The sequence below is a fragment of the Balaenoptera ricei genome, chromosome 13, assembly GCF_028023285.1.
Source record: "Balaenoptera ricei isolate mBalRic1 chromosome 13, mBalRic1.hap2, whole genome shotgun sequence".
In the NCBI taxonomy this organism is placed as follows: Eukaryota; Metazoa; Chordata; class Mammalia; order Artiodactyla; family Balaenopteridae; genus Balaenoptera; species Balaenoptera ricei.
Window position 1 is genome coordinate 12,877,935 of NC_082651.1, and position 12,704 is coordinate 12,890,638.

At 35.8% G+C, this 12,704-nt stretch overlaps 1 protein-coding gene across 2 annotated transcripts in view; it reads right to left on the bottom strand.

Moving 5' to 3' along the window:
* Positions 1–311: 311 nt before the first annotated feature.
* ZC3H8 (zinc finger CCCH-type containing 8) overlaps positions 312–12,704 on the bottom strand; it is a 28,560-nt gene continuing 16,167 nt past the window's right edge. For both annotated transcript variants that reach the window (XM_059942407.1, XM_059942406.1), the window contains 5 exons: positions 12,378–12,500; positions 11,864–11,977; positions 10,754–10,861; positions 9,821–9,869; positions 312–901 (listed from right to left, as the gene is read on the bottom strand). In XM_059942407.1, coding sequence (XP_059798390.1) covers positions 9,840–9,869; positions 10,754–10,861; positions 11,864–11,977; positions 12,378–12,500 — 375 coding nt within the window. In that variant the 3' untranslated portion in view covers positions 312–901; positions 9,821–9,839. The remainder of the gene's footprint in view (positions 902–9,820; positions 9,870–10,753; positions 10,862–11,863; positions 11,978–12,377; positions 12,501–12,704) is intronic.

Genomic DNA, 12,704 nt, shown 5'->3' on the forward strand with positions numbered 1-12,704 from the left:
TGGCGCAGTGGTTGAGAGTCTGCCTGCCAATGCACGGGACATGGGTTCGAGCCCTGGTCTGGGAGGATCCCGCGTGCCGCGGGGCAACTGGGCCCGTGAGCCACAATTGCTGAGCCTGCGCGTCTGGAGCCTGTGCTCCGCAACAAGAGAGGCCGCGATGGTGGGAGGCCCGCGCACCGCGGTGAAGAGTGGCTCCCGCTTGCCACGGCTGGAGAGGGCCCTCGCACGGAAACGAAGACCCAACACAGCCATAAATAAATAAAATTAAAAAAAAAAAACAAAACTTAAGAACTCCAGGTTTAGGAATGGTATAGCAAGAGACACTGTTCCATTTTACTTATAACAGTAAGAAATCAGAAACAACTTTTTTGTTCAACAATAGGAAACTGGTTTTAAAAAATCACAGAACCATAATTTAAGCCATAAAACAGAACTGTGAGCAAACAATAAAAATATGTTGTGAATGTATTTAATGACATGAAAAGATCTAGCTGTATATTCATTGTCTATTATCCCAATGTCTTCCTAGTGGAACCTAGTAGTTTTCTCTCTTCCATCCTCACTCAGCCTAACCTTTCTCCTATTTTATTGAGAAAACGCAATCAATCAGAAGAGACTTCTGCAATCTACTACCACAACATTTACCCACCAGCCAGCATCTCTGTCACATATGCTCCTCCCATATGTTTCACATATGTTTCAATGGCTGGAACCATCTTGGTGAAGACCAACCCTTCACTTAGACACTACATTCTGTCCCTCGGCGCCACCCACTGAAGAGTTGCACATTACTGTAATGACACAAGAGGGCGCTTTAAATGAGGAATCTTGTAAACCACTCCAAATCAAGTCTTGAATAGTCTTGAACAGGCAGACACAAGCACTCTTCATCCATACAAAGCTACAGAAGAAAAGAGAAAACAAAAACACATGAGCTGGTAAAAATTACCAACTTAGCTACCGACTCCACCAAAAAAAACATGCACAGAAGAAAACTAACACAAAAATCCAAACTGAATTAAATATCCCAATTTAGGTATATGAAAAAAAAACAACAACAACTTGAATTGAAATTCAAAAACTAAGTCCAAAACTGAACAAAAAAAATGGAAGTAGCCATAAAAAAAGAACGAAATTGAGTTATTTGTAGTGAGGTGGATGGACCTAGGGTCTGTGGAAGTCAGAAAGAGAAAAACAAATACCGTACGCTAACACATATATATGGAATATAAAAAAAAAAAAAAAAAAAAAAAAAGGTTCTGAAGAACCTAGGGGCAGGACAGGAATAAAGACACAGACATACATAGAGAATGGACTTGAGAACATGGGGAGGGGGAAGGGTAAGCTGGGACGAAGTGAGAGACTGGCATGGACATATATACACTACCAAATGTAAAATAGCTAGCTAGTGTGAAGCAGCTGCATGGCACAGGGAGATCTGTTCCGTGCTTTGTGACCACCTAGAGGGGCACGATAGGGAGGATGGGAGGGAGACACAAGAGGGAGGAGATATGGGGATATATGTATATGTATAGCTGATTCACTTTGTTATAAAGCAGAAACTAACACACCATTGTAAAGCAATTATACTCCAATAAAGATTAAAAAAAAAAAAAAGTAATGAAACAAGAGTTGACTGACCCCAGAAATGACAGAAGAAATAGTAATCACATCAAAAATGAAGACTATAATACAGACCAGATTTGAATGGAAACTTAACAAGGGTAATTGGACAAAAGTGGAAAAAGAAAAAGAATAAAAATTAGATGAAGAAAGTAAAACAAAGAGCAAAAAAAAGAAAAACCATCACAGAGATAACATAATATACATAATATACATAGTAACTATAAATCAAACATTCCGTCATTTCAATAAATGTGAACGGATTAATTCACTTACCAAAAGAAAAAAATGGATTTCTGGTTTGGCTCACAGAGCAAAACCCAACTATATGCACTATTAAAGAAACAAACCTAAAACTGACTCAGAAAAGCTAAAAATAAAATGATGGGCAAATGAATATTAAAAGCAAACGCAAACAAATCTCTGGCTGCAATGTGGAATCTGAAACCACATCAAGAAATTTTCTGTACTGTTACATTAAAATCTATTAATATACATTGTAGGTTGGATGTATATTTTACACAAGCATATTTTATAATATCATGCATTATTTATTTGGAAAATATTACCTTACTAATTTACGCAGATCTTTCGAATGCTTCATTCTATACCATTTTAAGAATCACATTCTTTAATATCATCACCAATCAATCTTACCAAAAAGTCTTTAAGTACAGGAAAGCTTTCAAGCTCACAGAGACAGATCAAATGTTGCTAAACTGTCATTTTTGCTCAAAAGCCAGAACTTTATCATCAATAACATATACTTTCAGTTGTTTTTCTTGAAAAGACAGGGTCACTCCATTCATTTGTGAAAATCTACCTGCCAAACATCCACATCTGAAAAAACCAGTTTGCCCCTCAGTTTTTTTTTTTTTCTTTTTTCTTTTTTTGGTTGTGTTGGGTCTTCGTTGCTGCACGCGGGCTTTCTCTAGTTCTGTTGAGCGGGGGCCACTCTTCACTGTGGTGTGCAGGCTTCTCATTCCAGTGGTTTCTCTTGTTGCAGAGCACAGGCTCCAGGTGTGAGGGCTCAGTAGTTGTGGCTCGTGGGCTCTAGAGCACAGGCTCAGTAGTTGTGGCGCACGGGCTTAGTTGCTCCACGGCATGTGGGATCTTCCCAGACCAGGGATCAAACCCGTGTCCTCTGCACTGGCAGGTGGATTCCTAACCACTGTACCACCAGGGAAGTCCCTGTCCCTGAGTTATTCTTTCATGTAAAAGAATATTCATGAAAAGGTGTTCAACATCACTAATTAGGGAAATGCAAATCAAAACTACAATGAGATAATCACCTTTTATACCCATTAAGGTAGGCTACTATCAAAACAACTGAAAATAACAAGTGTTGATGAGAATGGGAGAAATTGGAACCCTGTGTACTGTTGGTGGAAATGTAAAAATGGTACAGTCTCTTGGGAAACAGTATGGCGGTTCCTCAAAAAATTCAAAATAGAATTATCACATTCTATTCTATTCTATTCTAACGGATCCAGCAATTTCGCTTCTGGGTATATACTCAGAATTGAAAGCAAGGTTTCAAAAAGATATCTGCACATCCATGGTCACAGCAGCATTATTCACAATAGTTAAAAAATGGAAGCAACCCAAGTAACCATTGACAGATGGGTGGTTAAGCAAAATGTGGTAGATACATACAATGGAATTTTTTTTTTTTTTAATTTTTTGGCTGCGCCATGCAGCATGTGGGATCTCAGTTCCCCGACCAGGAATCGAACCCGCACCCCCTGCGTTGGGAGTGCAGAGTCTTAACCATGGGATCGCCAGGGAAGTCCCAATACAATGGAATATTATTCAGCCTTAAAAAAGGATTGGAATTCTGAAATATGCTACAACATGGATGAACCTTGAAGATACACATTAAGTGAAATAAGTCAGTCACGAAAAGATAAATACTGTATGATTCCACTTACAAGAGGTACCTTGAGTAGTCAAAAATCATAAAGACAGAAAGTAAAATGGTGGTTGCCAAGGACCTGGGGAAGGGTGAAATGGGGAGTTCTTCTTCAATGGGTATGAAGTTTCAGTTTTGCAAGATGCATGGTGGCGATGGTTACACAACAATATGCCTGTACTCAAATACCAGTGAATCGTACACTTAAAAATGGTTATGATGGTAAATATGTTATGTGTATTTTACCACAATTTAGAAAAAAAAAGCATCCATCCAGTCCTATCTTCTCAAGTATTTATTTTCAAATAAGAAACAAGCATTGAATTTTGGAGGAAGTCTTTTCAGCATCTACAGAAATAATCATGAAATGAAAGACTACCATTTTGCTATTTTTTCCATGATAATCCTTGTAAAACTACATGACTTTCAAAACTATCTAAATATACTACCTTGATAAAAAATATTTAATGAAACAAACTTCTAAGATATAAATCAAATAGTACATTGAGAGAAATTTATAGGTTTAGATGTATGTATTAGAAAAGGAAACAATCAATTTTTGGGCAAAATAAGCTCGAAGAATGTAAAATCAATGCTATAATAAAGAACAGAAATTAATGAAATGGAAGATTAATATAAAACAGAATTAACAAAAGCAAAGTTGGTTCTTTATAAAGGATAACAGAACTGTTAAACCTCCAGAGAAGTTGATCAAGAAGAATAAAAGGGGCTTCCCTGGTGGTGCAGTGGTTAAGAATCCGCCTGCCAATGCAGGGGACACGGGTTTGAGCCCTGGTTCAGGAAGATCCCACATGCTGCGGAGCAACTAAGCCTGTGTGCCACAACTGCTGAACCTGCACTCTAGAGCCTGCGAGCCACAGCTACTGAGCCCGTGTGCCACAACTACTGAAGCCCTCGTGCCTAGAGCCCATGCTCCGCAACAAGAGAAGCCACTGCAATAAGAAGCCCGCGCACTGCAACATAGAGTGGCCCCCGCTTGCCACAACTAGAGAAAGCCCGCGCACAGCAACAAAGAAACAAAGGTAGCCAAAAGTAAATAAATAAAATAAATAAATTTATTAAAAAAAAGAATAAAAGGCACAAATAATCAATATAAGGAATAAAAAGGTAGCTATAATATCAGATGCTACAGATATTAAGAAGAGAATATCATGATTATGCCAAAACATTCAAAAATTTTTAATTTAAATTAGAAAATTTTGTTTATCTCAGGAATGCAAGGGTAGCTTAACATTTCTAAATCCATAGATATAATTCGTCACAGAATAGAAAAACTCGTGCTCATCTCAAAAGAATTCCAGAAAATCCAACATCTACATCTATTCACGATTATAAAACAAAGAAACAAAAATCTCTAAAACTTTTATCAAACTACAATTTGAAGAGAATTTCCTTAATCTGATAAAGAGCATCTACCAGAAAATCACAGCAAAGATTGCAGTCAATTGAGGAAGTATTAACAGCAGTCCCTTTAACATCTAGGACAAAAGTGCACTATCACTACTTTTATTTAAAATTGTAGGGGAGGGCTTCCCTGGTGGCGCAGTGGTTGAGTATCTGCCTGCCAATGCAGGGGACACAGGTTCGAGCCCTGGTCTGGGAAGATCCCACATGCCGTGGAGCAACTAGGCCCATGAGCCACAACTACTGAGCCTGCGCATCTGGAGCCTGTGCTCCGCAACAAGAGAGACCACAATAGTGAGAGGCCCGCGCACTGCGATGAAGAGTGGCCCCTGCTTGCCACAACTAGAGAAAGCCCTCGCACAGAAACGAAGACCCAACACAGCCATAAATAAATAAAAATAAATTTTAAAAAAAATTATTAAAAAAAAAAAAAAAAAGAGAACACAACTGAGAGCCCAGAAATAAATCCTTACATTTAGTTCAACTGATTTTTGACAAAGGTGCCAAGGCAACTCAGTGGGAAAAGGGTAGTTTTTTAAAATGCTTGCTGGAACAATTGGATATCTATATGCAAAACAAAAATTTGGATCCTAACTCACACCATTCCCAAAAATTAACTCAAAATGAATCACAGACATAAATATAAGAGCTAAAACTATTAAAAAAAATTTAGAAGAAAACATAAAAGTGAATCTTGTGACCTTGGATTAGACAAAGAATTTTTAGATGAAACACCAAAAGCATGATCCATGACAAAAAAAACTGATACAGTGTACTACAACAAAATGAAAACGTTCATGCTTCAATAGACACTTTTTAAAAGGCAAGCACAAATTGGGACAAAAAGACAAAGCCACAGATTGAGGCAAAATATTTGCAAATTATACATCTGATAAAGGATTTGTATCCAACATATATAAAGAACTCTTACAACTCAATTATAAGCTTACAACCCAATTAAAAAATGGGCAAAGATCTGAATCCACTAACAGCACATGAAAAGATGCTCAACACCATTAGTCATTAGAAAAATGCAGATTACAACTACAATGAGATTCCAGCTCACCCCTAACAGAAAAGCTATAATCAAAACAGCTGACAATAACAAGCATTGGTGAGGATGTGAAGAAACTAAATCCTCCTACATTGCTGTCTGGAATGTAAAATGATGCATCCACTTTGTAAAACAATGTGGCAGTTCTTAAAAAGTTAAACATGTATTTACTGTCAGACCCAGAAATTCCACTAAAGTAGTAACCTACTCAAGATAAATAAAAATGTATGTCCGCACAGCTAATAATAAGCTCATCCTGATTCTTCCTCCTACCAATACTTCCTTGATGCAACCTAAGGTTTTCTGTGATCTCAAGTAGTCACCTCTTGATCCCATGACCTAGAAATAAGTCATCCCTGCTTGAGGAAATGAAAAAGTACTTCAAATTAACACAGGTCCAAATCTACCCTGAATTGACAGCCACCCCACCAGCACCAAAAAGTTCCACAAAACCCACTTGTTCCTAATTGTACCACCAAAAGGGAAAAAAGTCCTTAGATGAGAAGTTCCTCAAGAGAATATTCATTTATGCATTTGGTAGCTTCGTAACATTGATTTTCTGTGATATCCCCAAGGCATATTTTGACAATGTATTAGAATTCTCATTTTCCAAAAAAAAGTATGTCCACAACACAAAGATTCACACACAAATGCTCACAGCAGAATTATTCATAATAACTAAAAATTGGAAATAACACAAATATCTATCAATTGGTGAAAGGATTAAAAAAAGTGGTATATCCATACAATGGAATAATGGAGCAATTATTTTTTTAAAAAATCACTGATATATGCTAAAGCACTGATGAATCTCAAAACCATTATACTATATGAAAAGAGCCAGAAGCAAAAGACCACATGCTGGGGCTTCCCTGGTGGCGCAGTGGTTGAGAATCCACCTGCCAAGGCAGGGGACACGGGTTTGAGCCCTGGTCCGGGAAGATCCCACGTGCCGCAGAGCAACTAAGCCCATAAGCCACAACTACTGAGCTTGTGTGCCACAACTACTGAAGCCCACACACCTAGAGACCATGCTCCGCAACAAGAGAAGCCACTGCAACAAGAAGCCTGCGCACCGCAACTATAGAGAGCCCACGCGCAGCAAAGAAGACCCAACTCAGCCAAAAATAAAAAAAACAAAACAAAACCAAAAACAAAAAAAGACCACATGTTGAAATTTATATGAAATACCCAGAAAAGGCAAATCTAGAAAATTCATCAGTGGGATTGGGAAGTGACCGCAAATAGGTAAAAGGAATCTTTTGGGGGTGTCAAAAACCTTCTAAAACTAGATTTTGTGATGCTATGCAACTCTGTAAATTTACCAGATAAGATTGAATTATACACTTAAAACAAGTGATATATAAATCATACCTCAATAAAGCTGTTTTTAAAAAAACTAACAAAGTAAAAGGGTCCAAAATAGTCAAGGTGCTCCTGAAGAACAACATTAGAAAAATTATCAAACTATATCAAAATCCAACAAAGCTCCAGTAATTAAGGCAGCAGAGTACTAGAGCGAAAGACAAAAGGAACAGAACAGAGACCCCAGAAATAGACCTCTGTTTGAAGGAAACTCGATATATACCAGAGGGGGCATTACAAATCAGTGGGGAAAGGGCAGTCTTTTCAGTTGAATGGTTCTGGGAGATTGGTTATCCGTATGGGGAAAAAAAAGAAAATCAAGTCCCTATAGCACACTGTTTAAAAAAAAAAAAAAAAATCAATTAGTCTTAATTCTTCCCTTTTCCCTATACCCACAGCTGCCCTCTTTTTCGTGTCATTAAAAATTTGTTTTATTGAGGTATTATTGACATATAACATTACATTGGCTTTAGGTGTACAACATAACTCAGTATTTGTATAGATTGAGAAATGACTGTTACAATAAGACTAGTTACCACCTAACACCATACATACTTAACTTTTAGGATTTACTCTCTCAGCAACTTTCAAGTATGCTCTACAACATTACTGGCTATAGTCACCATGCCGTACACTACAGCCCCATGACCTATTTATTTTATTGCTGGAAGTCTGTACCTCTTGACCCCTTTCTTCACCTGTTTCACCCACTGCCCAATCCCCATCCCCTCTGGTAACCACCACTCTCTGTTCTCTGTATCTATGATTTTGGTTTGGTTTTATTTGTCCATTTGTTTTGTTTTTTAGACATAAGTGAAATCATAACGGTATTTGTCTTTCTCTGACTTATTCTGCTTAGCATAATTCCCTCAAGGTCCCTTCAGAAAAATTTTCATGTAATTTAGCAATTCCTCCCACATGGAAAGTACAGAAAATAGAGTATACTTTCCTACTCCCTGACTTTGGGCTTGGCTATGTGACTTACTTTGGTCAATGGGTTGTAAGTAAACGTGATGTGATACAAACAGGACCTTGCCCTCTTGTCCTTCTGCCAATGCCATGAGAAAAACATGCCCCAGCTAGCCCCTTGGTCCCAGGAGGAGAGTGAGACAAATGTAGAGCAGAATCATCCCAGTGGTTCTGCTTTATGAAGCACAACCAACCCAGCCAGAGGCAGCCTGTATCAGCCTATTCCCAGCCAATCTGCAGATGCATGGAAAAAGAAATGTTTATTTTTATATGCTACTGAGAGTCTTGTGGCTGGTTTTAAACACCATTATTGTGACAACTGTTAACTGATAGAATTTCCAAAGGATTAAAATATAAATGTAAAAAGCAAAACTACAAAAACCTAAAAAAAATTTAAGTACTTTACAGCCTCATGATAGGGAAGGATTTCTTAAGCAAGACACAAAACACAAAACCTACCATAAAGAAAAAGATTGCCAAAACAAATAATTCTGCTCACTGAAACGCCTTTAAAAAAGTGAAAAGACAGCCCACAAAATGGGAGAAGACTTGTCACACATACGTCACAAACAATTTATATATAAAAATCAATTTATAAAGGACAATCAGCCCAATAGAAACATAGGCAAAAGACATTAATGGCACTTCACCGGAGATGAAGCTCAAAAGCCAGTAAGTATAAGAAAAAATGCTGAACTTTATGAAAATAAAGCTATGCGGCACCATTTTTACACCCACCAAATTGGCCAAAACATTTAAAGTCACGACAATATAAAGCATTAGTGAGTGGGGAGCAACAGAAATTCTTTTACACAGTTGATGGCAATAAAAACTGTTATAAGTACTTCAGTAAAGATTGGTATTATCTTAAGTTTTAAGATGATACAACAATTCTATTCCTTGGTACACTCAGGACAACTCACACACATTTTCATCAGAAGACATGTAAAACAGTTATTTATAGTAACAGTTTATATTTTAAAAATTGAAAATAACCTCAATGTCCGTCAATAGTAGAATGACTAAATAATTTGTAACATATTCATAGAATAAATGCTATACAAGAGTAAAAATGAATGACAGCTGCATGCATATACATGAATGAATCTTACAGGCATAATGCTGAGTGAAAATAGCAAGTCACCAGTAAGTATAGAATATGATACTGTTTAATATCCAAACCCAAGCAAAACTAAATATAATATTTGGTGAATCATACAGATTTGGTAAATTTACAAAGAAACAAAACAGAAGAATAAAAATACAAAAAGACAGTGACAAATCCAGAAAGGGAAGCAGGTCCATGGAGGTCCACATATGTATCTATTTATATGTATCAAATACTTTATAAGTTTTTAGTGGGGTAGGAGAGTAAAAGACTTCTATTTGAGAAATGTAAAAAGGCCTATGTCCCCATGCCAATTTCTAGAGACATTTCAGAGGGGGAAAAAAGGTTAAATCATTAATTTTACCTTTTTATGTCTCTTATTTTCATGATGACTTCTTTTCAGGATTCAAAACCTAATATGGGGGAAAAAAAATCACACAATCATTTGTATGCATTAAATTCAGGTACATCATCATACTCTTGTAATTTTCTAAAGATTCCAATAATATTCATCCTAGTAATCATCTAATAATATTTACTATAAGGGGAACTGGAAAATGACTTTTATATTTATCATTTTTTCCACATACATTCATGCTAATAAACAACCAAATATTTGGTATAATTTCTAATTCCAGGGTAACACTTCATATTTCACAATTAAAAATATCCAGAAACAAGGACCTTTGACTTTCAAATATTTGCATATAGTCAAGGGAACTTCTGCCGCAAGAAGGAATGGTTTGGTTTTAAAAGAATCTTTTATTTTCACTTATATTTCAGTTTAATTTTGAAGAGACTAGCTCCAACTAACACATGGGAAACGAAAGAACATAAACGACTATTATTTTTCAATTATCTTTTCTTACATCTGAAAGAATATTTGAAGAAAACTTTGAAATAACTACTTAAGTATGTTTTGATGTAACCCTAAAATATTTATCAACCAATGATCCTTAACTTTCCTTCTAAGAGTATAACAGGAGTACTATTTCTCCTATTTGCTTTGTTTTCCTTTGGTTAACTTAGCCACTAAGGTTGCTAACTACACTGAAGGTTTTAAGAACATTCCAATTTACACCAGCAGTAAGTATAAATTTTCCTTTAAGCTATAAGGAAAAATATACAAATGAATTTTCTAAACTGAAGTAAATCCTTAGATTATCAGTCCTAATATAACCCATATGCTACCCTATGAGGCACTCTCCTTAAGGAACTGTGAGTGTCTTTTCAAATTCCACCCTTAGTTCAAATGTATTCTTTAAAAAAGAAAAACAAATATTAAAATTGTACTTACTTTAGCCAACAGTTCTTGTGTTTCAGCAGTCAGTGGATCATGTGAAAACTTGCAATATTCTCCCTGATAACATTTTGCTCCTGTATGGTAAAACTTGCAAGGATACTCATGTTAACCCAAATGTTAAGGAAAAGAACAACTGTAATCCAACTAAAATAATTTGTTATTAATTTAGTAACTTTATTTTTCCTACGTAAAGTTCTTTTCTACTAGTAGAAACAAATTCTCTATTTAAAATATGAAACAGTAAATTATTAACTGGGTTATAAGAAAAATCTAATTTTAGGATGATTATGAAGTTTATTGGCTATCACAGGACACTTTTTTCCTTCATATCCATTCTTAAAATAAACTACAGGTATATTTCACTGATATAAGAGAGGGATGTGTATTTTAAATACTTTGAGAAATGGGATTATTTTTAAAGCATTCTTTTGCAGTGGGGGGATTAAAGTCAATGACAATGATATGTCTTACAAATCTGGATCCTTCATATATTAGGCTTGTATAAAATAGGATCAATTTATACAGCTTCGAAATTGTTTTCTAGGAAAAATTTCTCAAGTTAGAATTTGCGATTTCTTGTATTGAATGACTGAAGGAAAACAACTTTTGTGTTGATCAAATATCCAATTACCCTAAAATGTTTATGTTCGTATTTTTACAACATGTCTAGACCATTTACACTGAAGAGTTAGGGTTATTCTTCAAATTAAGGGACAATTAACCTCTATACAGTACAGAATGTGCAGAAAACGAGTACTCCCAAACTGTGCAATTCCTGCCTCTTTTATGAAGTAAATTACATGAATATAGATTCAATTAGTGGATGTCACAGCAGAAATTCAGAGAAAGTTTTTCTGGGACCTGAATAGATCTCACGAACCTGTTACACTACCCAGGTTGAGAGGATGTGCATTTGAGAGAATTTCTAAAGACTCCTGCTTGGGGGGAAAAAAAAAAAAATCTCTGTACAATTTAATCACTTCAATACTGAGTTGAGCTTGGATAATGTAATTTTGCCATGGCTAAAACACTGGTTTCACTCAAAATTTTACATTCATGTAAATGTTTATGAAAAGTAAAGTTACTGTACCTGTGATAAAGGATATTATGCAAATATAGACAGTTTTCACCTCTGGTACAATATCCTTGTACATAAAACTTACACATTTCCTTTTTCTTCTCTATCTCTGCAGCATGATCAAATTTACACTGGTCTCCCTGTGCCAAAAGAAGGAACAAGGAAAAACCATTATTCCTCATAGTTAAGTCATTACAATTCCTACTTAACTTAATGATTCTAGAAGAAAACAAAGTCTTAGAAGCAGTACAGTCTAATTCTTAACGAGCTATCATAACCACATCACATATCTATATCTGCTTAAAAATCTGTCAAGTCCTTAATATTTTTAACACAAAGCATTTTAAAAAAATTATCGACTTTCCTAAACATAAAAGAATATTTCAGTAAAATTTTCTAATTGAAACTTTCCCAGAAGGAAACGGTTCTAGAATTGTACAGGTATGCTTTTGGAGTGTCTAATGGAAAGAGGAGTTGGTTTTAGTACATTTTTGCTATATCTTACATTTTAGTATATTTTTGCTTACACATTTTTTATACCTTAATACATTTCCTTTCAAGAAAATATTTACAAATTTGTTTTCCCTGGCGTTGCACCGTATGTTGGTTGATGAATCCCTGACTCATTCTCACAGGCTGCTGCTTCTCTTTAGGTTTACCATCCTTTGAAAACAAAAACAAAAAACTAAATGTGAGAAATAAAAAGTTAAATATTTTATTCCATTGTACAAAAAAATGTGTTTTTAAAATTAATTAATTATTTATTTATTTTTGGCTGCATTGGGTCTTTGTTGCTGCGTGCAGGCTTTCTCTAGTTGCGTCGAGCGGGGGCTACTCTGTATTGCAGTGCACGGGCTTCTCATTGCG